A 26227-nucleotide genomic window follows, 5' to 3' on the forward strand; every position below is an offset into this window, starting at 1 on the left:
TTCATTGGTTAAGGTTAAATTGTGGGCATTTACACCCCGGCCAACATCTTCTGACGTTCCCTGGAAGGTGGGTCTGCATATCCTCCCCTTGGGTCTGGGGCTCACACCTGTTCCCATCTGTCCTATGCAGGGGAAGTGGCCCCGGGTGACCCTGAGGCTGGTGGGAACCGGCCTGGCTCCTGGGCCCTCATCCTGGAGCCTCCAGGCCTCTGGTCATCTAGGTGGTGGGACAGGGACACGCGCCCCTCCCTCCCACATCCTTGTGACCCGGACCCGCACAAGCTGAGCGCAGTGAATGGCGAACGGGGATGGCTCTGCGTCGCCGAGTTTGGGGCAGTTTGTTACGCAGCAGCAGATAACCGGAACGCTCTGTGAACTGCTGTGACAAGCCCAGGGGGCATAAGCGGGCCCGGCTGTCCAGAAGTGTCGGGCTCATCTGGGGGCCCTGGGGGGGCCACCTGCTGAGGGCCCTGCTGGAATGTTCCTCCAGGTTGGGAGGGGATTTGTGGGTGGGGATGTTCCCTTGCCCCCCGTCCTGCCCCCACCATGTGTCCACACGGGTCCCCCCCTCTGGGGTCAACAAGGGCAGGTGTTACTGTGACAGGAAGAGGCAGGTCAGTCCATCGGGCTGCGTGTCCACTGTGCCCTCAGCCTCCTCAGAGCCAGGTCCACGGGTCCCAGCTGCAGGTGAGGAGGCCGAGGCCACCATCCTCTGGAAATAGAAGCGGGAAGCTGCCCTTGACTCCCCATGGCAAGTGGGCTGCCGTCTGCAGTGGGGGGGCACGGCCACGTGGGCCACCCTCCCTGCACGCTCCTCCTCCCCTGTGGCTCAGGGTTGTCCCCTCCCCCTCCCACCAGCATCTGTGGGGAAATTGCTGGAAGAGGCCCTGCAGGGTCACAGGGCTCTCAGACGGCTGTGTCACAGGGACTTCTGAGTTTTCATGTGACTGCAGAAACCCCCCATGGGGTAGAAAGCATGGAGCCTATGTCTCCTGCCTGGAGACCCACAGACCCCTCCCCCTCTGCCCGCCCCACCCACTCCATCTGGTCCTGCTCTGACCGCAGGGCCCCCGGCTCACCAACACGGACAGCCTAGTCTGGTCTGTAGCCCCCACTAGTGGTGCCAGGTAAAATGCAGAACGACAGTTAAATCTGAATTTCAGATAACAGTGAATAAATTTTTTAGTCTAAATCTGTCTCAAATATTACATGAGATATAAAAAGTATTTGTTGTTTTCCTGAAATTCCCATGTAACTGGACATGCTGTATTTTTATTTGCTAAATCTGGTAGGTAATCCTACCAGTGCCACCTCCTGCCACCTCCACAGTGGATCATTTCAAGGCCACTTCCTGGTGTCATCGCTTCATTCAGAAAATACCTATGGGATGAATGAGTCTGTGATGGCTGAATGACCAGCAGTTATGTTTCCCTTTCCCCACTCATTTAAATGTGAACAGCTTCTTAAATTCCACACGGAATTCCTGAGTACGCTGAGGAGAACCCTAGGCCCATCTTCAGGATGACTCATGAGCTCCATCCTGTGCAATGGAATATTTGACCCGGTTCCTGTGAGCAGGGCTGGGTCTCAGCTGTGTCTACACAGTAAGCACTCAACTAGTGCTTCCATATGAATGAACGCTCCATAGCAGAAAAACAAAAACTGGCCATAGGTTCCAATTCCAATCCCTGGTGGCGCACACGACCACCTCTCAGACCCTCAGTCTCCTCGACCGAAGAGAGGTCAGAGACCCCCTTTGTGGACCAGGCTTAACACCTGGGGCCTAGTGGGTGCTGGGCTTCAGTGGCCCCTCGTCCAAGTGGGAGAGAGGGCACAGGGCCTCAGGACCTGGGTTCTGCCCTGTCACCTCCCAAAAGGGTAAACAGACCCAGGAGGACAGTGAGTCCCCTGGGCCTCCAATCAATGGAGCTGCTCTGGGACACCAGTCAGCTTTGCTCAGTGAACCGCACAGCACCTGGGGATGGCCTATGAACGCAGGCCCTGTGGCTCTGGGCTCATTTCCAGGCTTTGCTCAGGAGCTTGTGTGTGACCTCAGGAACTTCTGTGTGATGTCAAGAGAGTCGCACGGCCTCTCTCAGCCTGTTTTCCCATTTGGGACACGGGTCCTAAGAACACAAGTTCTCTGTGTACCTAGATCTCAGCCCAGAGCAGGGTCTGGCACACAGCAGGCCCTCACTTTCTGCTCGGGAAGCAAGGACCAAGGGAACACCCACCCCCACTCGTGCCCCTCCCTGTGTCTCCGGGCGTCTCTCCTATTTCCAGGGGAGAGTAAGGGCGCCACCGCGTGGCCGAGACGTGAAGCGACTCCTGGCAGCTCCAGCCCGGCTTGAAGGGCGTGGGGTCTCCGGACTTTTGTCCCCGAAGATCCCTCCGCCAGGCACGCCGTCTAAGCCTTTGGGTCACCTCCTGGTACCGCATTACCAGGACGCTGCCGCCCCCCTCAGTCTGGCTCGCCTCCATCCGCTCCCTCACGCAGCGTGCAATCTGTAAAGGCGGACCGGGCGCAGGAGTGGATGACTTTATTGCTCGGGCCCCCGTGACCGCCGCCCCTCATGTCCTCAGGCAGCTGAGCCCTCAGCCATCACTCCGTCTATCCAGGCCACGTAGCTCGCCAAGCGCGTGTAGATGCCGGGCTTCTTGGGGTTGCCACAAACACGTGAGCCCGAGGTGACCACGCCCTCGGCCACGCCGCCGCACACCAGCGGGCCTCCAGAGTCACCCTGCAGGGAACGATGTCATGAGGTCCGGTGCAGGGCCGCCGCAGGCGTCCGGTCCTGCTCCACAGGCGCCTGCTGCAATCCCCCTCAGCCCGCCGGTCCCAACAGTTCCCTCGCTCGTCAATCTCAGGCCCCGCTCACCAAGGCCCCACCAAGGCCCCACCTCCGCCGGCTTTCGGTTCCGCCCCTCTCCGGGCTCCAGTCCGCACTCCGTCCCACGGAAGTGGAGCAGCCCCCTACTCCGACCCTGCCCCACTCCTGGCCCTCTCCAAGCTCGGGCCCCAACTCGTCCGCACCCTCTTCCAAATCCCACCTCTCCTCCCAACCCAGCCTGGACCTCAGGCCAGCCACGCCCACCCAGTCTGTGTCATTGACCCTCCCATCTCAGCCCCCACACCTGCCTCAGGCCACGCCCACTCTCCTGGGGGGGGCACTCTGCGAGCTCCCCCGCACGACCCGGCCTTTCCATCAGCCTCGCCTCCCGTATTCCCGCGCGCCCTGCCCATTCTGTTGGCTCCGCCCCCAGCAGGCCGGCCCCCCCCTCTGCCCCGCCCTCCCGAGGCCGCGGCTCCCACCCCTCTACTGGCCCAGCCCCGCCCTTGCACCTTGCAGCTGTCCCGGCGGCTGCTCTCTGCGCACATCATGCTGTTGGTGATGGTACCGTCATGGTACTTGCGCAGGTTGCAGGTGGCGCGGTCGAGCACCGGCAGGAGTAGGTGCTGCAGGCGGTCGGGCCGCCGGCCAGTGTGGCTGACCACGCCCCAGCCGGCCACGTCGCAGAGCGTGCCGGCCGCCACGTCGCGGTCCTCGCGCTGCCAGGGCAGGGGCTGCACGGCGGGGCCCAGCACGGCCTTCTCAGAGAGCTGGGGGTTGGGGCGGAAGGGGATGTTAGCGTCGGGGCGGGGGCGGGGGCGGGGGCCCCGGGGCAGCACGGGGGACTGGGGCTAGACTCAGCAGACCTGCAGCAGGAGGAGGTCGTGGTCGATGGTGTCCGGCCGGCTATCCGGGTGGGGCACTGCGCGTAGCACGTCGTACAGGCGCTTGGAGGGCTCCGGCTGTGACAGGGAGTGCGCGCCCAGGAGCACCTGCACCTTCCCGTCGGCCCTGGGAGTGGGGTGGACCCACATCAGAGCCACGTTCCCGCCCCACCTCACCCCACCCCGTCCCGCCCTTTGCCCCAGGCCACTCACACATCCTCCAGGCAGTGCGCTGCGCTCATCACCCACTGCTCGGCCACCAGGAAGCCTCCGCACACGTGCTTGCCCTTCACCTGCACGGATGCCATGTAGGCCCGCGAGTGGGACATGGCCTCTCGGCCGCCCAGGATCCTGCCACGGGGCTGAGCCCCTGGAGGTAGTCAGGTCAGCGTGAGGACTTCGGGGGTGACTGCAGCCCCCCGCTAGGATTCCATCTCTATCCCGAGGCGGCTCCAGCACCCCTCAGACCTGGAATTCCATCCTTACAATCCTCCCCCACAGAGTTGCAAACTCCGGGGGGCCCAGGGAGGAATGCCCGAGAAGACAGATGATAGGGAGTGACTGAGTCTGGGGCAAACTCCATACCTACACATTGGGCCTGAGGCTTCAATTTAAACATAAGGAAAGCCGGACTGTCCAAACCCAGCACCCCTGCCAGCCATTTGCCCCTCAAGCTGCCGGTTTTCCAGTGTGTGGAAAGCTAGGTCCAAAGTTTTGAGAATTCCCCCTGGTGGTCCAGTGGTTAGGACTCGTTGCTTTCACTGCCGAGTGCACGGGTTCAATCCCTGGTGGGTGAACTAAGATCCCACAAACTGCACAGCCCGGCCCCCTCCCCCCCCCAAAAAAAACCTCACCAAAATTGTAAGAATTCCTTGGTTTTCAGAGCCTTCTGTTCACGTGAAACCTGCCCCCCTCCCTGCCCACTTAGGGGGCTGGAGGACAGCCCTGTTTGACGGAGCAGGCCCCCTGGCTGGCCGCCCTGCAGGCTGGTGGCCCCCAGCGGTCACCGCAGGCCCAGGTCCACTCACCACACACGGCCGCCCCGAGGAGGATCAGAGCCGCTAGGTGCAGGGAGCGGTCCGCCATGATGCTGCCGTGGCCTTGACACTGACCCAGGGCAGGCCCTGGGGGTGCTTTTATGAGAGTGGAAGGGGGCGGGCGCTCCCACAGGTCCTATCGGCCGGGTGAGCAGCAGCCCAGTTGGGCAAGGGGAAGCCGCCTGTCCACCCTCCCCAGGGGTGTGGTTGTCTTCCACGGACTTTGTACCATGAGTATAGACAGGCTGCTGGGCGTGCGTCCCGCCTCTGTGAGCCTGGCCCGGGGCTGGCCCCGGTGTGGGGAGCAGCCCCTCAGGACTGGCAGCAGGCAGAGCAGAGGGATGGACCTACACCCAACCCCACGGCCCCGTCTCCCCAGAGTGCCTTTGCAGCCCCAAAGTTTCACAACAGCAGCTGGAAACCACAGTTTGTAAACAACCCACTTCCTCATTTTCTGCTTCTCTCTTCTTTCTCTTCCTCCTGCAACTTGGAGAGGAGGTCGGGTGGGGGTAAGGGAGAGGTCATCCAACACCCTTGTCCCTGTTGCTGTGGCTCTGGAGCTTGATACCCCAACATGTAGAATATTGGAAAGGTGGTGTGTATGGGGCAGCTGGAAAGACTGTTGGATACAAGTCACAGAAAAACCGAGGCAAACTGGGTGGAGCCTTCTACAAGGAAATTACGTGGAAAGTTCATGGGACTACCTTCAGGTGTAGCTTGATCCAGTTACCTGAACAAGGTCAGGTTTCTGCCTTTGGTTCCTCCTTTCCTCCTTGATAGCTTTTCTCCTCACCAGGCTCCCCTCTTGTGACTCCAGGGGCCCCAGACTCAGCCCAGGAGCTCAGTCAGCCCCTCTGCAAATTCCCCATCGCTCTAGCCAGAATCTCAAGCCTGCCTCTGACTGGCCGAGCTTGGATCTCATGCCCCTACACCGTCACTGTGGGCAGGGGATGGCAGGTTCTGAGGAGCAGAACCTGGGTCACGTGGCCCTCTATAAGTTCGGGATGGTGGGTCAACATCTCATGAACCTACTAGGGGGAGATGCTGCGTGTGACCAGAAGGGCGGGGAGGACCTCAAGCTGTTCCCAGTGGGAACAGTGCACAATCTTTTCCCCTCTACTTCTTTTCATGGTGAAAAGAAAAATAGAAAACAACATAGCAAATGCGATTTGTTAGATCCCAACATGTTTTCTTACTCAAATCAGAAACTCTGAAACGAAAGCCCATTCACATGTGGAGTCCAGATTATGTAAGTAAGAGTGTTGGAAATTGCAACAAAATTTGGAAATGACCCAACAAGACAAGATGGTTCAATAAATAACCCTGCATGTCCCCGGATGCTTTGTTGACATGGAAAGACCGCCAGGGTGTAGTATTAAGTGGAAAAAGTGATTGCAGGGCAGTGGGTCACCTTTCTGAGCCGCTGGCACTTGGGGGGAGGTGTGCCCCGGTGACAACCTGCGGGAAGAGCTGGCAGGCAGAGGGAACAGCAAACGTAACGACCTTGAGGTGGGACCCCCGGGGGGGCGTGCTGCAGGGATGGGGTATTTGAGGATTTGGCACGAGGGGACAGAGAGGGAGAGATTTATCCTGGCCTCCTGGTGTGGGGTCCGGGGTGGGGTAAGGGGTGTTGCCTGATGTTACTTCTCTCATTTGCTTGCTTGGGTGATTGTTTCCCCCACCATCAGACTGTGAGCCGAGTGATGGCAGAGGCCACATGTGTCGTGGTCCCCCACCTGTGGCCCCAGGAGGTTCCTTCTCAGGCTCAGAGGCAGAAGAGGGGTACAGGCTGGTCGTCTCCCCCAGGGCTGTGACTCCTTCGGGGCTGGGTGTTTCCTTGTGAAACATCTGATCGGCTTTGCCCCCCGACCCCTGCCAAGGCAGAAGGCTGGGGAGGTGGGGGAGGGATTGTCTCCCCACCCAGTGAGGCCAAGGCTGGCCTAGGACCCCAGCCCCTGGCTGGGTCCTTCCCAGATAGCGCCTCACTCTTCCCCACAGGGAAACAGGCTCAGAGACAGCAAGCAAGTTGCCCAAAGTCACAGAGCTGGGTCTCAAACCCAGGCTCCTGAGCATGGCTTCACAGCTCTCTGCACCTCCACTTCCTCATCTGTAAAGTGGGGCAACTCATAGGACCTGCCTCGAGGGTGGAGAGGACCAGTTGAGTGAATACTTGCAAAGACTCAGAATGATTTCTATGCCTTGTAAGCACTCATGAACACTTGCTACAGTGCTTTTCATTATCGCCACCTGCAACATTAGTTTAATTATGCTTTATAGGAGGAAAAACCAGAAACGGCAATCAGTATCCTTTTGTAGAGGGTGGGGAAGGGACTTCTTACCCCAATGCCCTGAATTAGCTGCCACCTGGTGGCAGCGTACTCGTGACATGCCCAAGACATTCTCCTGAGGACTTTCGACACTCGGTTGCACAACCAACAAACACCCAGACACATCCTACAAAACAGAATGTTTTTATTGTGCCAGGTGCCGCATGATGCTGCATGGGAAGGGCCCAGCCAGGGGCAGGTGAGGTGGGGTGACAGGAGAAGCCCCTTCTAGCAGGTCCTGCCTGCAGCATCCCTAGGGTGGAGAGAGGGGCTGTTATCGTCACCGTAGAGGTGGATGATGGAGTTGATCCAGTCTGCAAACTTGGCAACGGAGACAAAGGTGTCTGGGAAGATCCCAGAGCCGCAGCCCCCTCGGATGAAGGAATCGATCCCATGGACCAGCCCGTTGCAGACCAGGGGCCCGCCGGAGTCCCCCTGTGGAGCCAGACAAGTTCGGGAGGCTGGGCTTCCAGTCCCCACCCTCACACCCCCATCCACCCCCTTCAGGGTCGGGGATTCCTTCCACGGGTCTGGCTGTAGTCCTGGTTGCTGCAGCCTGGATGGGAGTGGGGTGGTGGCTCGAGGGGACATGGGGTACGTACAAAGCAGATGCCAGCATGCTGGCCTGGCACCAGGGTGCACACGTTGGAGGGGCGGCAGAGGGCTGTCACCACGGTCATGTTGAGCTGCTGCAGGACTCGGGGCGGTGGCCGGTTCGTGCCCAGCTGGCCCCAGCCCATGGCCACACACTGCACCCCTTCACCCACGCCTTGGTCCTGGGCGGGCAGGCGGGCCACCTGCACGTTGGTGTTGATGGTGGCCATCCCACTGAGCTGCAGCAGGTGGGACGGAGCAGTGGCATGTCACAGAGGGTGGGGAGTGACGACCCTCGCCTCTCTGGGCCCTGGTTTCCCCAACCGAGGCTCCACCATGGTCCTGGGATGTTTCAGAGCAGGACACCCGCCCTGCAGGGTGCCTCCCACTTCAAGCCTCAGTTTCCCCGTCTGTAAAGTGGGAGCAGTCACCGTGGCTCAGGGCATCCCTGGATCTGTCTTGAGTGCAATAAACAGTAGGTAATAAAGCAAACTATGGGCCACAGCAACGACCATAAAACCCTTCTTCTAGAACATTCCCTGAGAATAATCATAGCTGGGCAAACAGAGGGGAAAGGCAGGTTTCTCCCTCCAGTCTCCCACTGGCTCGAATGTGGGGAATTTTGCCCCATTTGGCAAAGAGGGAGACTGTCCCTGCCCTCCGCCAGCGGGCACAAAAATACCTTTCTCTCTGTCACCTCATCTGTTCTCTGACAGTCCTGCACGGCGGGAGTGAGGGGGGGGAGTATTTCTCTGTTTTACAGAGGGGGAGACTGAGGCACACAGAGATGGGGACGACACCAGGTCTGCGCCCGCCAGCCTTGTCCCCCAGGCTCCTGCCCCTCCCCCGCCCTCCCCAAGCCTCCCGCGGGCCTTTGCACCTGCCCTTCCTGCCTCGCCCCCGGCCGCGCACCTGGAGAACCGTGATGTCGTTCTTCAGGCTCAAGGGGTCGAAGCCGTTTTCAAAGACCCGCTGGACCCTGAACGTCTGCCGGGTCCGCTCTCGCTGCCGCAGGTTATGTGCCCCCAGCACCACGCGCACCGACCGGAAGTTCCTGGGGCGGGGGGACAGCAGGTGATTGGGGCGCCCCCGGGGTCGGGAGCGGCGAAGAGAGCCCGCCCGAGCGCAGGAGGACCTGCAGACCCTCGCGCCTTCGCCGGAAGGCCCCACCCCGGGCCCGCAGCACGGCCCGCGCGACCCTCGCGCGGCGGGCGGACTGGAACCCGAGATGGGGACGCGCGGGGACACTCACAGGTCGCTCAGACAGTGCGCGGCCGACAGCACGAAGTTCCGCGCGATCAGGGCTGCGCCGCAGAAGTGGTGTCCGCGCCTCTGCAGGGACGCCATGAAGGGCCACGCGTGCGGCCTGGCCGGCCGGCCCCCCACGATCTCCGAGGCCAGCGCGGGGCCTGGGGGCAAGGGCGGTGGCGGCGGTGAGCGGCGCGGAGGAGCCCCACCCCAGCCCGGGAACCGCTCCTCTCCCAGGACCCCACTGGGTCGGGTTCTTGGCGTGCTTGTCGCCCAGAGAGGGGAGGGGGCCTGCACGGTCCCCCTGCCAGGGCGCAGCTAGATCTGGACTTCACCCGCTGGGAGTCCCCAGAGACCCCGCTGTTCAGACCTCACCACTCAGGACCTCAGCCTCCTCCTTATCCCAGCTGTCACTCCCCATGAGGATGAGGGGGCCGGGAGGGTCCCCAGCAGGTGGAGAGGCAGGAATGGACCCCAGGGACAGACCTGGGCCCCGCTCACCGCCCAGCAGTACGGCCAACAGGACAGCGGCCAGGGCAGGGCTGGAGGGTCTGCAGCTTTGGATCATGGTTGGGCAGGAGCTCTGGCGTCTCTGCCCTTTGTGCCCACCTGCCCCTCTTATAGCCCCCATGGCCGGAGGCCGTTGCAGTTGCCCGTGGGGGGGCCTGGTGCCCCCGCTTCCTCTCCCCATCCTGGGACGTGGGGGATGAAGGGGTGATGGGAAGAACAGCGGGGAGAGGATGTGTGCAAGGGGCGGGGCTGGCTCCAGGAGAGTCCCCAGATCAAACTCAGGATGCACAATTAAATTGGAACGTCAGATAAACTTTTTTTTTTAAGCATAAGTATATCCCAAGTATAAGCACAGGATGTACTTACGTACAAAGTTAGTCTTTGTTTATCCGACATTCAAAGTTAGCTGGGCGTACTGTATTTTTGCTAAATCTGGCCACCCCGGCCCAGAGGAGTTGGCTGGGACGCCCACGTGCCTCAGTTTACCCAGGGCAACGGCAACCACGTGCACGCAGCCCTGTCCTGACATTTGGGAGGCGTGGCAGGGGCCCCCCCATGAGCTGCCTACCCAGTGACATGGTGGGGGAACCGGGCTTTGAACCCAGGTGCCCACAATGCACAGCTGGAGGGAGACTTGCTGCCTATTCCTCAGCCTTGGATCTCCCTCTTGGAGCCCGGACTTCCAACCTCTCTTTGGTTGTTGCTCCTAACGGGGAACTCACTCCCACCTGGGACCTGGTCAGTCTCTGGGGGCCCTCAGAGGTTCTGGGAAGGAATCCCTCCCACCCCCACCCCACCCGCACCCCTCTGAGCTTCTCTGAACCCCCTTCCAGCCTGAGGCAGAGGAAAAAATTCCCGCCCAGGCCTGGAGGCTGGACCATGGATCTCCAACCAAGTTTGAGAACTTCAGCCTGGACCTTGGAAGAACTCAAGCCGAACAATGGAGATGGGGTCCACCAGGGCCAGTTCCCAGCCCCGTGGCCCCCGTTCACCCCCCCACCCCCATCCCAGGCTGCTCCAGCTGCAACGGCCGTAGCCAAGGCTGTCGCAAGAAGCAACGTTCTCCTGGCTCGGAGCAGGGTTCAGGGGAGGGAACCAACGGATCCATCTGCAGGAACAGGCGGGCGGGGGCCCTCAGGGACACCCAGAGGTGGGCTGGGGCTGGAGTCCAGTTTGTCCCTGGGCTCCTCCTTGGTCTGTGGCCACAGGCAAGCAAACCCCCATCTCTCCCCTCTCAGTGGGGTCCCCACCCTGTTGAGTTAAAGTTACCATAGAGCACTTGGTAAGCACCTGCTGTATACACAACACTGTTTCCAGTGGGGGTGGGAAGAATGGAGGAGACCATGCCTCAGGCAGGGAGACCGGATTTAAACAAAAGCTGCATCTATATTGAGCACCACCTGTATGCTGTTTCCTCGCAGGTCATGGGGGCTAAGCTTGTGGACTCTGGGTTCAGATCCTGGAGTGGCCACTTGCCCACTATGACTTCAGGCTATGGGTGTAACCCCTCCATGCCTCAGTTTCCTCGTCTGTAAAATGGAAGTTATAGGCTCCCATCTCACATTTAATCCCGAGGATTAAATGAATGAACTTCTGTAAAGTTCTCAGATGAGAAAGTGCCGTCCTTGAGGGCTTGTTAACCATTAACCGGCTCCCGAAGGGCATGGTGGTGATTGGCTTGGGGAGCAGGGCTGGGCATCTGGGGGAATTCTGATTCACAATCAGAGCCGTGATGCCACGGGGAGTCTCTCGCTTGATCCCCGTCACACCGCAACAGGAAAATGATGCTTTGCGTGTCCTTCCCACGGCTGGAGGCTGGGGGACCCCTGCGCTGTTGGGAGCCGCCCTGCTCTCCGCGAGGTCCCCCAGGTCGTATCTGCCCAACATCCTGTTTATGATTCCTGTGGGTCTGTCCCCTGAATCTCAACAACCCCGGCCAACCTCCAGCAAATCAACCCAGGCCCCTATATCCCCCAGCCTCACCTCCCCTTCTTGGATCTGATCTTTGCTGTGCAGAACTTTCCTCTGTCACACACACATGTACACAAGCTCATAGAAAATAGAAAACGGGCTTCCCTGGTGGCGCAATGGTTAAGAATCCGCCTGCCAGTGCAGGGGACACGGGTTCGAGCCCTGGTCTGGGAAGATCCCACATGCCGCGGAACAACTAAGCCCGTGCACCACAACGACTGAGCCTGCGCTCTAGAGCCCGTGAGCCACAACTACTGAAGCCCGTGAGCCACAACTACTGAGCCTGTGCGCCTAGAGCCTGTGCTCCACAAGAGAAGCCACCGCAGTGAGAAGCCCGCACACCCCAACGAAGAGTAGCCCCCGCTCGCGCAACTAGAGAAAGCCCACGCGCAGCAACAAAGACCCAAGGCAGCCAAAAAAAAAAAAAGTTTAAAAAAAGAAAATAGAAAACACCCGGGGCTGTTTTTTCTGGGTCTTTCTGTTCCCATCAATGGGCTCAATCCAACATTCCCTCCAGCAAACCTCATTTACCCCCAGTGCTGGGCACCAAAATCCCTCTGGGCTTTTTATAGAAACCACTTCCCTGCCGCTGGCCCGTGGGAAATGCGGAAAATTCCCTGCGTTCCCACAACATTTATCAGCGTGCGTTTCCCAGGATTTCGGCTTTGTCCCAGGTCTCAGCACACCCTTGCTCCTGCTGAAGCGGAAAACCAGTCTCATCTCCTCCCCTGGGTGGTCGGCTGAGGTGTGAAACAGTTAAAAAGGGGGCAGCCCTGGGGGTTCTGGCTCCAGCTTGAATTCGCATGCTGCCACCAGATGGCGGCAGAGTAAATCAATAACAAAAGAGCTGCCTTCCAACTCTGGTGTGTCCGGTGAACTGGTTGGCCCCTCTCTCTGAGCCTCCACTGCCTCATTGCCATGGCCACGTGCCCTCTCCACGGCTGGCCAATGACCCCTACCTCTGCCTGGCCTCAGGCCTCTCCTCTAGACCCCAGTTCATTCTGTGGCCCTGCATGCTCCAGCCCTGACCCTCCCTGACCTGCTCTCCTTCCCCCACACGTCATGCCTTGCTGTTCCTCACACCCCCAAGCTTGTCCTGATGCAGGGCCCTTACACTGTCTGTGCCTTGCCTGGCGACACTTCTCCTTTTGTTCGTATTCAGGCATTGCTGCCTCCTTCAAGAAGCCTCCCTAATAGCCCTTCTGCCTGCCCCTGACTGGTCAGGAGCCCCACAGCCCTGGGCACCCCATGTTATGAGAGCTTGGTCCTCAAGTGGCCCCGGAGCTGGGAGACACAGAACTGGACAGGACACCCCTAGCCCTGAGGGCCAGGGTAGGGCTCCTTGGACACTTGGGAAATGTCTGGAGTGAGTCCGTTTTCCAGATGAGGAAACTGAGGCACAGAGAGGGGCGGCAAATTGCCCTGGGTCACACTGGCGGGGCTGGGTTAGAACACACGTCTGCGGGCATCTGGGGAGCGGGATCCGCTGTGACATGCGCCCTCCTCCGACTTCCAGGCCTCTGTTCCCACCCCCACCCCGAGCTCGGGGTTTGGGGACTTGGGACGCTGAGGACCCTGGGCCACTCTCCCCCACATCTCCCCGTGGGAAGGACACACAGGAGCCAGGGGGATGGTTCAGCTTTTATTGACGCACCGTGGGTCTGCCTGGCTCCCAAGAGCCGGGGTGGGGGGCAGGAAGGGGGGCACGGGCACAGAAGCAGACCCGCCGCGTCTGTCCACAGCATGGCCTCAGTGCCCGGGGGTGCTCAGGGGCTGTCCTCGCCCCCCGCGTTGCTCAGCACCGAGCGGATCCAGTCTACGTAGAGGGAGACGCGAGCAAAGAAGTCGGGGTACTGGTTGGTGGCGCACCCCCGGATCACAAAGGAGTCCACGCCCTGGATGACACCGTCGCAGACCAAGGGGCCGCCCGAGTCCCCCTGGGGAGGGGGCAGGTCGGTCAGTCACTCAGGCCAGGCCAGCAGCCAGACGAGGCTACCTCAGGGGAAGGGGCCACGTAGGGGTGAGATGTTTCCAGCCTAGAATTTTCTTTAAAGTAATGTGGGTGAGACAGGGAGGGGAGGCCCCTCTGGAGGAGAGCGGACATTTATTGGCCCCCTGCTATATACCTGGACCCCAGAATTCTGGGTGTGGCCCCCGGAGTGGGGCTGGGGCACCCACCCGAGGTGGGCTGCGGGATGGAAAAGCCCCCAGACCCATGAAGGCCCCGTCACCCCCTCACGATGGGCGTGCTCACCTTCCAGATGGTGTGACAGAGGCACCCGCCTGCCTGCCCTCCCTCCCTCTCCCGGCTGTCCCTGCAGCCACCGAGCTGCAGCCCCCAGTACATACAAAACAGATGCCAGCGCTGCGTTGGGGCACAAAGGTGCACACGTTCTGTGGCTGGCACAGGAAAGTGACCACGGTGACGTTGAGCTCCTGCAGGACCTGGGACAGCGGCTCAAAGGTGCCCAGGCGGCCCCAGCCCATGGCCAGGCACTGGGTGCCGTGGGGCAGCAGCTGGTTCTGCTGGGGGAGCTGGGCCACTGCAACCTGGGCGTTGAGGGTGGCCGGGCGGTCCAGCTGGGGCAGAGGGCGGTTGGTGGGCAGTGAGTCTCCAGGACCCGCAGCCACCCATGGACGATTATCTCAAAGTGCCTCCTTCAGGCCTTTGCACATGCTGTTCCCTCCGCCTGGCTCTACCTCAGGGGTCGCCTCCTCCAGGGAGGCTGCCCTGATCCCCCTCCAAACCTGCCAGGGCTCAGTTTCACATTCCCCGAGGCCAAGAGACTCCCCTTTGCAGCATTGGTCACTGTTGCATTCATTCACTTACAAAGCACTTATTGAGCACCAACTGTATGCTTGATCCTGGGCTAAGCCCTGGGGATCCTACCTCTGCCTTCTGGGAGCTGATCTTTGGGGCTGGGAGGGGCCAAGAAGAGAATGGCAGGTGGCACAGTCAAGGGAAACATAGCCCAGTGATGAACAGTGTATGGGGGAGGGGTGGCTGTCACTCAAGTAGGGTGAGGGGAGGCTTCCCTGAGGAGGGGAGGCTGGTGCCAAGGCTGAGGGTATCTGGGAACAGCGCAGGGAGCAGGGAGGGGACACAGCCGGGCAAAGGCTGGGGGCGGGGCATGGGGGCATCCCGCGTGCTCAGAAGGTGGTGACTGGCTCTCTCCCCACCAGGCCGTGTCCCACGCCCGCCGGGGCTCCTGTACAGTAGGTGCTGGAAAATGAATGAACAGGGGTCCCTGGGCCCTGCTGGCCCCGCCCACCCACCTGCAGGAGGAGGACGTCATTCAGCTTCTCCTGTGGGTCGTAATTGTTCTCAAACAGGCGGCTGATGCTGAACCTCTGCTCGGTGGGCTCGGAGGTCTGCAGGCGGTGGGCCCCGAGCACCACGCTCACCAGCAACGGGTTCCTGAGGGTCAGGGCGTTCATCGCTGGGACCCCGACCCCCCCCCCCCACGTGCCCCCCACCCCCGTCCTGAGGCCCAGGGTGCAGCCCCTCGGGGACTGCCCACCGTCCCAGGAGACCCCCCCCCGTCTGCATCTTGCCCCCGAGGGTTGAACCCCTGGCTTGAGCTAATCCTCCTGGGGCATCAGGGGTTCACTGCGGGCTGGGGAGCAGGGCAGGTGCCCGCCTAGTTTGGGATGAGAGGGTTGGGCCGATGGACGGAGGGGCTGAGACCAGGCAAGCGGAGGCAGGCGGCGCCTTGCCCCCTCGGACCCCCGGGGCAGCCCCGCGCCCCCTCCCTCGGAGCACCGCCCCCTCCCCGGGCAGGCCCGCACCGCGCAGGCGCACTCACTCACAAGTTGCTCAGGCAGTGGGCTGCGGTCAGCACGAAGCGCGGGTGGATCAAGGTCCCCCCGCAGAAGTGGTTGCTGGGGAACAGCTGCAGCGACGCCATGTAGGGGCGCGAGTGGGGCTGGGCTTCCCGCCCGCCCACTATCTCCGCGGCCCGGGCTGCACCTGGGGACGCCGGGGGTCAGCGGCCGTCGCCTTGCCTAACGCCCTCCGCGGCTCCCTGGACGGGGGATCGACCCCACCCCACCGCCCCATCCCCCGCCCAGGGAGCCCAGACGGGGGTCGGGGGACGAGGGCAGAGCCGCTGTGTGGCCTCCACCAGGCCTGGGACCCCTCAGAGCCTCCGTTTCCCCATGTGCAAATTGGGGGTCCCATAGCAGCACAGGGGGGCTGGGGGCTGTGGAGGGAAGAGGCCTGGGCCCGGGACAGTTAGCGCTGGGGAGATCCCGGTGGTCATTATCATTATTATTTCTGAAGGCTCCCAGGAAGCAGCGGCGCCCAGTCCTGGAGGTCAGGAGGGGGAAGAAGCTGGCAAGATGACCCGTCTTGCAGATGGACAAACTGAGGCATGAAAAAGCCTCATCAGGATGAGGGCGGAGGGGTTCCCTCACTCCGGTTTTTCCTCTGACACGTGCGTCATTCACCCAGTGACACATTCGTTCGTGCGTGCACACTTACTTACTGAGTGCTTGCTGGGTGCCAGGTGCTGTCCAGGGATTCTGGTTATATTGAGTCCCTAGGACACCTCCCTGGGCAGGAGGCACTAGGTTTTGCCTATTTTACAGAGGCGGAAACAGAGCTGCATATCCCAGGCCCCCCCTTTCTCTCCTCCTCCCCTCCCCTTGAGGCATTCATCCCAAGCAGCCAGTCGAGCCGGGTCCTGCTTCACTTTCCCCATCTGAGCCGTGAGGGCGTGGGAGAGGCAGACGGACGGACGGACGGACGGACTTGGGCCCCACTCACCGCCCAGCAGCACAGCCAACAGCACTGGGGCGAGGGCAGGGCTGGAGGGTCTGCAGCTTCGGGTCATGGTTGGGCCGTGCCCCCTGCCTGCCCGCCCCCTCTTATAGCCCCAATTCAGGAAGGCCATTAGGGTTGCCCCATACCCGGGCTGGGCGCCCCCACTTCCTCCTTCCAGCTCGAGGGCTCGGGAGCTTGGGGGTCAAAGCTGCACCCCAGGAAGCCTGCAGGGGCTTCAGGCTCAGGCTCGGGGTCCCGGCACCCCAAGAGATGTAGGAAGCTGGCTCCCACCCACCCCATGCTGGGGGTCCTCTGGACAAGGGGGCTTGTGGCCACAGCCCTCACAGTGACACACACCCCAGCTTCCACACCCCCAAGGGGGCACTGCCTGCCCCCAGAGGGTCCCTGTAGCCCCGGCAAGGTGAGATGTGGCCGACGTGTGCAGGGGTGGGATGAGTCCCACTCAGCGGGACAGAAAAGGGGGTGAGGGTCTCAGAGCCCTGCGCCTCCTGAGACCCACAGGTTCATCTCTCTGCCCTCACTTTGTCTGGGGGATTCACTCTTCCCTCTAAGGCAGAGCTCTCACCTGGGGCGATTCCTCCCCCAGGGACACCTGTGGTCATCACGACTGGGGAGCTCCTGGCATGCAGTGGCTGGGACCAGGGATGCTGCCCGACACGGGAGGGGGCAGGGGGAGACTCTGGTGCCGGGGAGACATTTATTTATGTATCTATTTATAACTGACTCATTATTATGAAAAACTTAAACCTACAGAAGCATAGATAGAGGAGCCCACGGAATTTGGGGGCCAAAAAGAAAGTTTTTAAGCGTTTCATTTTGAAATCATTTCACGCTTACAGCAGTCCGCAGAATTCCCGGATGTGCTGCCCCAGCTTCCCCGGGGCCCCGTCTTGCACAAAGTTTGCCCCCTCACAGGCCGCCTGGATTTCACAATCAGCCAGTCTCTGGTCCAGGATCCACCCCCCCACCCCCCGCCTCCCCGAGTTTCCTGGGCTCTGGGGCAGCCCCTCAGCCTCTCCTGTCCCTCGTGCCGTGTCCTTGGTGGCAACCTGGCGGGTTTTTGGGGGGAACGTCCCTCCTAATGGGCTTGTGCGGGGTCCCCACACGGAGATGGGGTCTGTATACCGAGTGGCGGTCCCCAGGACGTGGGGTATCATCTCTGAGGTGCCTGCGTGTCCCTCCCGCCGAGTCACACTTTCCTCTTTGGAATGAATGAACGTCTCTGAGGCAGAAACACCTGCTCTGAGTTTTGCCCACCAATGACTCCTGGTGCAGCCTGCGTGCCTCACTGCTTCCCGCCCCTCCTCCTGCAGGCGGCTGCCCTTCTGCTGATGCGTTTTTATTTTTTATCTTTTAAATTTTATTGAAGTAGAGTTGATTTACAATGTTGTGTTAATTTCTACTGAACAGCAAGGTGACTCAGTTATACATATATATATATATTCTTCCCCCCCCAGGCTCTTTTTTTTAAATTAATTAATTTATTTTTTATATTCTTTTCCATATTCTTTTCCGTTATGGTTTATCCCAGGATAGTGAATATAGTTCCCTGTGCTATACAGTAGGACCTTGCTGTTTATCCATCCTATATATAATAGTTTGCATCTGCTAACCGCAAACTCCCAATCCATCCCTCCCCCACCCCTCTCCCCCTTGGCAACCATAACTCTGTTCTCTATGTCCGTGAGTCTATTTCTCTTTCGAAGATAAGTTCATTTGTGTCATATTTTAGATTCCACGTATAAGTGATATCATATGATATTTGTCTTTCTCTTTCTGACTTACTTCACTTAGTATGATCATCCCTAGATTCATCCATGTTGCTGCAAATGGCATTATTTCATTCTTTTTTATGGCTGAGTAATATTCCATTGTATAAATGTACCACATCTTATTTATCCATTCCTCTGTCGATGGACATTTAGGTTGTTTCCATGTCTTGGCTATTGTGAACAGTGCTGTTAGGAATATAAGGGTGCATGTATCTTTTCAAATTATACTTTTGTCTGGGTATATGCCCAGGAGTGGGATTGCTGGATCATATGGCAACTCTACTTTTAGTTTTTTGAGGACCCTCCATACTGTTTTCCTTAATGGCTGCACCAACTTACATTCCCACCAACAGTGTAGGAGGGTTCCCTTTTCTCTACACCCTCTCCAGCATTTGTAATTTGTAGACTTTTTGATGGTGGCCATTCTGAGCGGTGTGAGGTCAGAATTCACACCTCATTGTATTTTTGATTTCCTCTTCTCTAATCATTAGTGATCTTTTCATGTGCCTGTTGGCCATCTGTATTGCCAACGTGTTTTTAAGTCACACATCAGCCCAGTCACTCGGGAAAGGCCCCAGCCCTGGGTGTGGCCCTGACATGTCTCCACAGAAACCCGGGGCTGCTGTGCCTTTTGCTTTCAGAACTGGTTTTTCTCGTTTGACAAGAACATCTCTGCGGACTGGCACTGTCCGGTCCAGCGGGGCAGGCTGCTTGGTGCCTCGGTTTCCCCACCTGTACAGTGGGGTGATCGTACTAATGGTCCCTCCCCCGGGGCGACAGCAGGAGGATTTGATAAGTTGGAGTATTGGAGTGTGTGGGCGCGCAGTGAGGTGAGGTGAGCACAGGTGCCAGCCCTGTCGCTGCCACCCCACCACTCCCTTCCTTTTTCTGCGGTGCCTCTCCCCGTCTCAGCCCATCCTCTCGGCGGCTGGGCCGGGTCAGCATGTGCCTCTCTCAGATCCAGGCTCTTCTGGGAGCAGACGCGGGGCGGGTACACCCCAGGGTCCGGAGCCCCTCGCCTGGGTTCACATTCTGCTGTGCTTTTTGATTCTGGGCTAGAAACGCCACCTCTCTGGGCCTCGGTTTCCCCATCTGTTAATGATGGGGAGTCATGAGAACAACCCCACCTCAGGGGCTGACTTCCCTAATACAGATAAGAGCCCGATGAACCATCAGCTGATGAAAGGGGGTACACACAGGGGAGCATCACTCAGCCCTGAAAAGTAGAGAGACACTGACACTCGCTACAGCGTGGACGGACCCTGAGAGCACGATGCTCAGTGAGAGAAGCCAGACACAGAAGGACGGACAGTGTGTGATTCCTTTGATGGGAAACGTCCAGAACAGGCCAGTCCACAGACACAGAGCATGGGTTCCTGGTTGTCAGGGGCTGGGGGAGAGCATGGGGGTGAGTGCCCTTGGGGACAGGGCTTCTTTTCAGGGTGGTGAGAATGTTCTGGAATTAGAGGTGGTGGTTGCACAACCCTGTGACTATACTAAACGCCGCTGAACTGTTAAGCGGGTGGGTTGTATGGTAGGAGAAGTACATTTCGATAAAGCTTTAACTGAAAAAGAAAAAGAAACACACACACACAACCTTGCTAGGTAACTGCCCACGGGGTCCTGGCCGGAAGCTCTCACCCCCCCAGGGAGCCTCCCGGGGTGGGGGTGGGGTGGGGAGGGGAGTCACAGCATCAAACGAGACAGAGGGATGGCCCGGGGTCCTCCTCTCTGCTCCAGGCCTGGGGTGGGGGCAGTCAGGTGAGTGCAGGGCTGGGGGGCTGCCTGAAGGCAGAGGCTTGGGAAGGCATGGGACTGGCTGGGGAGCTGGGGGCACCGGGAGCCCTGGGGGTTGTAACTGGGAGGGAGGGAACCATCGGGGGCCTCTGGGGGTCGGGCCGGCAGGTGGAGGGGAAGTGGGGCTGGAAGCTGTGGCCTCGGCCCCTTCCCGCTCCAACTGTGGCTGGTGCAACAGGCAACGGCCTCGCCGGGAACACGGGCTGGGGCGGGGTGAGGGGGCAAGCGGACCCGAGCCGACCCACCCAGGATCGAGGGAAGGAGGGCGGGAGAGGCTCAGTCTCTGTGTCTCTGCCTCTTTTTCCTCTTCTCTCCTGAAAAAAGAAAAACACTCCTTTCTTGAGGGGGCCAGTGTTGGGGGCTCCAAGCTGGGACGATATGCTCTTGGACCCCAACGCCCTAGGGCCTCAGTTTCCCCATCTGAACAATCAGCAGGCGGGGCCCCTGGGACCATTCTGGGCTCCTGAGCCGCTGACATTCCTCTCTGGGCCTCAGTTTCCCCTTCTATAAAGCAGGACCAATTCTGAACCCCCAATTCCACTCCTGGGTACAAACCCATAGCATTGAAAATCGATGTTCAAACAAAACGGGTACACAAATGTCCACAGCGACGTGATTCACAATAGCCAGGGTGGAACCAACCCAGATGACCATCGACGGACGATGGATATACATCCCTCCACACCTGGGAACATCACTCAGCCGTGAAAAGGGGTGAAGCACTGACACTCACTACAGCGTGGATGGACCCTGAGAACACGATGCTCAGTGAGAGAAGCCAGACACAGAAGGACACACAGGGTGTGATTCCACTGATGGGAAACGTCCAGAACAGGCCAGTCCACAGGGACAGAGAGTTAGTGGTTAGTGGTTGTCAGGGGCTGGGGGAGGGGGAGGAGAGGTGACTGCTGATGGGGACGGAGCTTCTTTTTGGGGTGATGGAATGTTCTGGAACTGGACAGCGGTGAGGGTTGCACAACCTAGTGAAATACACTAAAAACCACTGAATTGTTCCCTTTAAAAGAGTGAATTTTATGTTATGTGACTTTCACTGCAATAAATTACGAAAAACAAATAAACAGACCCGGGACCCACAGACCAGGCCTGTAGGATGGGATGAGGGCCTGGCACGCAGCTGGTGCCCAATAAGTGCCAGCAACGCCAGTGGTGATTGGAGCTCCCTGGGCCTCGGGCTCCCCATCTGTAAAATGGCTTAATGGCAACACAACTAACCTCGGTGGCCGGTGAGTGTGGGCCATCGCTGGGGGCTTCTGGGGCAGTGAGGGGGTGGAGGGCGCGCGGTCAGGGCAGGGGGCTCGGGACCGCACAGACCCCAACACCACCCGGCTCAGGGCAGAGCGCCGCCCCTTCGAGCCCCTCCCCTCCCCTGCGTGTTGGGGCGTCAGCAGGGCCCCCAGGAGAAAGGGCAGAGCTGGGCATCTCCATTTTGGCCCCGACGCCGGCTGGGCTGAGCCTCTTCCACAGCTGTGTGCTACCCGCCCGCCCCGGGCTTCTGTGGTCTCCCCACCGCCAGCCCGGAACACTGGATCCTTTGCAGCCTCTGTCTCTCGAGCCACATGGCAGGACCTGTTCCCGTCTCGTGCAAGGTGACACGTGGGCAACCCCCAGGGCGGCACCTGGTTCGGATGCCCGACCCGTCCCTGCCACCCCGCCCCCACCCCCAGACGAGACACCGCAGATGGCAGGCTTTGTGATCACCCCCCTGGGTGAAAAGCCCACCTCCCAGGAGGCCAGCGGGCATTTCTCACGCACTGGGTGAGGGTCAGTGTTCCCACATCGTCAAGAGCCTTCTGTGTTTCTTTGCTGTGAACTGTTTACATCCTTGACCCACTTTTTTACTACTGGGCTCTTAATTTTTTTCCTTACTGATTTTAGGTGCACATTATATGTATTATATTATAAATATATAAGATAAATATATTATAAATATATACTATAAATATTAATGTATAATATTTACACAATGGATTTATTATATTTTATTATGTGTTATTAAGTATATATTTTTAAAAATACAAGTATAATATGTAATAAATACTAATATATAATGTAATGTATGGTTTAATTTTAATTTTTTATTTTTTTATTATTTTATTTTTTTAAATTTTTATTTATTTATTTATTTAATTATGGCTGTGTTGGGTCTTCGTTTCTGTGCGAGGGCTTTCTCTAGTTGCGGCGAGTGGGGGCCACTCTTCATCGCGGTGCGCGGGCCTCTCACTATCGCGGCCTCTCTTGTTGCGGAGCACAGGCTCCAGACGCGCAGGCTCAGTAGCTGTGGCTCACGGGCCCAGTTTCTGCGCGGCATGTGGGATCTTCCCAGACCAGGGCTCGAACCCGTGTCCCCTGCATTGGCAGGCAGATTCTCAACCACTGCGCCACCAGGGAAGCCCTAATTTTTATTTTAATGAAACAATTTTATTTAGTTTAATAAACTATATTATGTGTATTGTTTTATATATCATTTATATAATTATTTTTATTATGTTTTGTATGTTATACGATTATGTTTGTCATGTTTTATATATCATTTATATAAATATATAAATACATATATATATAGTTTGGCTGCACCACGGGGCATGTGGGATCTTATTTCCCCCACTAGGGATCCAACCCGTGCCTCTTGCGGTGGAAGCGTGGAGTCTTAACCTCTGGACCTCCAGGGAAGTCCCTATAAAATTATATTTATTATTTAACATTTATATTTTAGTTCCTTTCATATTAGGCTCTTTAACCGATTCAAGTGGCAAATAGTCTAAGCCAGTTTCTCGTGTGTCTCTTGACTTTGCTGCATAATATGCAGCCGGGCCTCCGTATCCGCGGGTTCCACACCTGTGGACTGAACCAACCTCGGATTCAACCAACCGCAGATCAAAAATATTTGGGAAAAAAATTTCCAGAAAGTTCTAAAAAGCAAAACTTGAATTTGCCGTAGGCGGGCAACTATATTTCCACAGCATTTACATTTTATCAGGTATTTTAAGTCATATAGAGATGATTTTAAGTGCACTGAAGGATGTGCGTAGGTTACTTGCAAATATTACGGCATTTGATATAAGGGACTTGAGCATCCGCGGATTTGGGTATCCACCAGGGTCCTGGAGCCCAGCCCCTGCAGATACTAAGGGGTGACTGTGTTCTCGACCAAAATGAGAGACGTTTAAGGGCGCCTGGAATCTCACAGATGTGGGTTCAGAGCCCACTCTGGCTGTGTGGCCTCAGGGTAGTCACCCAACCTCTCTGAGCCTCGGCGCCGCCTCAGGTGGAGATAACAAGAGCCCCTGGTCCTCAGGGCTGCGAGCGGATTCCGTGAGTGGAGGCCCCTGGGGTGCATGCCACTCTTGCCGGAAGATGTCCCTGCGCTCGGCACCGAGCCCCTTCCCGCCCGCGCAAAGCAGAAATCAGGTGCCGTGGACAGAATGGGAACAGATCTTTTATTAGAGTCACAACCGCGCGGGCCAGGGTGGGGCTGCGGGATGGGACAGAGGCGTGGGGGGCTGGGCTCCGTGGCAGCTCACACGCCCCTCACCGGCTGGGCTGGGGGTCCGTCAGGCTGGCACACGTCCGCCTGGCTGGTTTATAACCGAGTCAATCCAGTCCCTGAAGAGTGCCACGCGGGCGAAGAAGTCGGGGCCCCTGCCGCAGGGCCCCCGGGACCAGGAGGCCACGCCGTGCGCCAGGCCGTTGCAGATGAGGGGGGTGCCCCCGTCCCCCTGCAGGGCGGCAGGAGAGTCAGGGCAACCCAGGCCCAGCCCCCCTACTCTGCTCCCACCCAGAACCACTGCTCATGCCACCCGCAAATCCTGTCCCCGTCCCTGGCCCTTGGCACGTGCTGTCCCGCTGCCTGCACGCTTTTCCCTCAACTTTGCTGGGTTAACTCCTACCTGCAACTCAGGTCTCAGATGCCCCCAGGAACTCCCTGCTGCCCCGGGCTGGGCCTGTCCCGTGCACGCCCTTGTCTTGACACCTGACTCCCCCACCCACAAGGTCTGGGAGCCCCTGGCTCCAAAAGGGCAGACCCTACCCTGTCCTGTTCCCTGTCGTGTCTCCAGCCCGCAGCCCAGAGCTTGGCACTTGTCCTTGCTTTTCCCACCACCTGGAGCCCACCCCAGGTCACGCCCAGCCCGTACCTGGCAGATGCCGCCCCGGCGGGTAAGGACGCCGGTGCACACATTGTTGGGGCGACACTGGTCCGACGGGGTCACAGTGACGTTCACGACCCTTGGGACTCGGGAGAGACGCCCTCTATGCTGTCGGGTGCCCCAGCCTGCGACCTGGCAGTTGGTGCCCGCTTCCACCGTGGCATTCTGTGGGGACAGTGGTACCACTGCCACGGCGCTGCTGGTGAGGTTGGCCTGACGGTCCAGCTGGGGAGGGAAACTGAGTCAGGAGAGGGCGGAGCTGGGGACCAGAGCCTCACGGGGCCCAGCTGGGAGCCAGAGCGGCAGCGACGTGAGTTTTGGTCTGTAAAGTGGTTTGGGTCCTGGCCAGTTTAGGCAGTAACTGGCCGTGGGGTCCTGGCCAAGTGACTTTACCTGTCTGGGCCTCTGGTTCCTCCAGAGAAGGAATCAATCGTTCTTATCGCAAAGGTGGTTGAGAGACCCTGAAGGTGAAGAGCTTGCCCAGGAAATGCAGATAAAACAAGGTACCATCCCCCATCACAATTGACAGAAAGTTTTTAAAAATCATATTATGCAGTGTCAGTAATGATGTAGAGAAAGGGGCAGTTTTAAATTCTGCTGGTGGGAGGGAAAGTTGGCCCAGCTCCTGTGTCCAGGATCCGGAGGATAGGTAAATGGATTGTGCACTTGGCTGTACGATTTAACCACAGGCTCCGTACACGTGGCTCGTCCCTCCTTAGCCCCCCAGGCCGTCATCAGCCCCCCCACCCCTCTCCCCACCTGCAGCAGCAGCACATCGTTCAGGTTCTCTTGGGGGTCATAGCCATTCTCACTGATGCTCCTGATGGAGAACGTCTGCCGGGACCTCTCCCGCCGCCTCAGGTTGTAGGCCCCCAGCACCACAGTGGCAATCCCGGTGTTGCTAAGAGCAGGTGGGGGCAGACACCAGGCTGGGGCAGTCCTGGGGGCTTGTGGGGAAGTCCCCAACCTTCCACACCCACCCCAGGGCCCGGGCATTGATGGGGAGCAGGCTTGCAAATAAGGCAGGGAATTACTAGCCCACTGAACCACAGCCCAGGAGCCAAAGGAAGGACAGCGGTGACGGTCAAGCCTCTTTCCTTCCTTCTGCAGCCGTATCTCCCCTCTGTTGCCAGATAGAGAACCTCCTGGGCCCCCTTCCTATCCTGGGTCCCCCCATTTCCCTCTCCAAGCCCCTCAACCCTTCCTAAGACCCCTCCCCCTTGCCAAGCCCCTCCCCTTCTCACCTACCAGGCACCGTCCCCCCCAGGGATCGCCAGAGCTCTCTCCCTCTCCGAGCCCCCCTCCCCACCCTGTGGCACCCTCCTCACCGGCTTTGGAAGCAGCTGGCGGCTGTCAGGATGAAGCCGGGATGGATCAGGGCGCCCCCGCAGAAGTGCCGCCCTTGGGTCTGAATGGAGGCCAGGAATGGGAACTCCTGTGGCTGGGCCTTCCTGCCACCCACGATGTCCGCCAGGGGTGCCGAGCCTGGGGAGAGGGTGCACTGCAGCTCCCCCAGTTTCAGCCCCATCCCTGGGGAGACCCCGGCCTCCCGCCCCCTTGTTCCCCAAAAGGACAGGGGCCCACCCTCCCGGGGCTAGTCAGGGCCAGCCTGGCTGTGCGGCCTGGGCTAGGTCGCTTTCCCTCCCTGAGCCTTGAGTCCAGGGAAGCAGGGGCTGGCGCCCGCTGGTCCCTCCCACCAGGGCCTGCCCCCTGCAGCTGGACCCCTGCATAGATGGGGACATCTGGCCTGGGGCAGGCACTCACCGGCCCTGGAGGTCGCCAGCAGGCCGGCCAGCAGGCCCAGGAGTCTGAGTGCCGTCATGACGGGGCCGCTGGGGGTGGCTGGGATGGTGGCGCCCTTATACCCGGGGCCTTGGCCATCGGCACACCCCCGACCCAGGGCCTGGCCCCTCCCGTCAGGAGCAGGGGAAGTTGCCCAAGGCCTCCAGAGCCAACCGCTCCTGGGGCCTGCCTGGGCCCTCCAACTGCCCACCCTGTGCCCCGTCCTCCCCTCTGTACGGTAGACGACCCCTCAGATGTGGGTGAGGCTGACACCCAGCCGTGCCACTCACAATGGGGCCTCCACTCAGCTTTCCAGCCTGAGTGCTGGGCGTTCCACCACTGCCCACCTGGCCTGGGATTGAGTCCTGCTGGCTTTTGCATGTGTGTGTGTTTTACTGCTTTTTATTTTTTTTAAACAGCTTTATTGAGATATAATTCGAGTGCCACACAATTCATCTGTTTAAAGCGTGCTATTCCATCGTTTTTAGTATCTTCAGAGTTACGCAGCCATCACCCCAATTT

General features: G+C 59.1%; 4 protein-coding genes across 4 annotated transcripts; all 4 read right to left on the reverse strand.

Annotated features, from left to right (window-relative positions):
* Window positions 1–2525: 2525 nt before the first annotated feature.
* CFD (complement factor D) lies at window positions 2526–4933 on the reverse strand. The gene is made up of 5 exons (XM_057540957.1): window positions 4744–4933; window positions 3929–4085; window positions 3698–3842; window positions 3344–3601; window positions 2526–2741 (listed from the first exon to the last, which is right to left on the reverse strand). The coding sequence occupies exons 1-5, from the start codon at window positions 4799–4801 to the stop codon at window positions 2580–2582; spliced, it is 780 nt and encodes a 259-aa protein (XP_057396940.1). The 5' UTR covers window positions 4802–4933; the 3' UTR covers window positions 2526–2579.
* A 2374-nt stretch (window positions 4934–7307) lies between these two features.
* ELANE (elastase, neutrophil expressed) lies at window positions 7308–9489 on the reverse strand. Its single transcript, XM_007176644.3, has 5 exons — window positions 9423–9489; window positions 8926–9082; window positions 8586–8727; window positions 7682–7912; window positions 7308–7514 (listed from the first exon to the last, which is right to left on the reverse strand). Exons 1-5 carry the CDS (start codon window positions 9487–9489, stop codon window positions 7308–7310), a joined length of 804 nt encoding a protein of 267 aa, XP_007176706.1.
* A 3679-nt stretch (window positions 9490–13168) lies between these two features.
* On the reverse strand, window positions 13169–16237 carry PRTN3 (proteinase 3). The gene is made up of 5 exons (XM_028165067.2): window positions 16171–16237; window positions 15213–15372; window positions 14679–14820; window positions 13752–13982; window positions 13169–13339 (listed from the first exon to the last, which is right to left on the reverse strand). Exons 1-5 carry the CDS (start codon window positions 16235–16237, stop codon window positions 13169–13171), a joined length of 771 nt encoding a protein of 256 aa, XP_028020868.1.
* Window positions 16238–23329: 7092 nt separating this feature from the next.
* On the reverse strand, window positions 23330–25745 carry AZU1 (azurocidin 1). The gene is made up of 5 exons (XM_007176686.2): window positions 25688–25745; window positions 25252–25408; window positions 24683–24824; window positions 23912–24148; window positions 23330–23494 (listed from the first exon to the last, which is right to left on the reverse strand). The coding sequence occupies exons 1-5, from the start codon at window positions 25743–25745 to the stop codon at window positions 23330–23332; spliced, it is 759 nt and encodes a 252-aa protein (XP_007176748.2).
* Between the last annotated feature and the right edge of the window lie 482 nt (window positions 25746–26227).

The sequence above is a fragment of the Balaenoptera acutorostrata genome, chromosome 2 (genome assembly GCF_949987535.1).
Source record: "Balaenoptera acutorostrata chromosome 2, mBalAcu1.1, whole genome shotgun sequence".
NCBI classification, from domain to species: Eukaryota; Metazoa; Chordata; class Mammalia; order Artiodactyla; family Balaenopteridae; genus Balaenoptera; species Balaenoptera acutorostrata.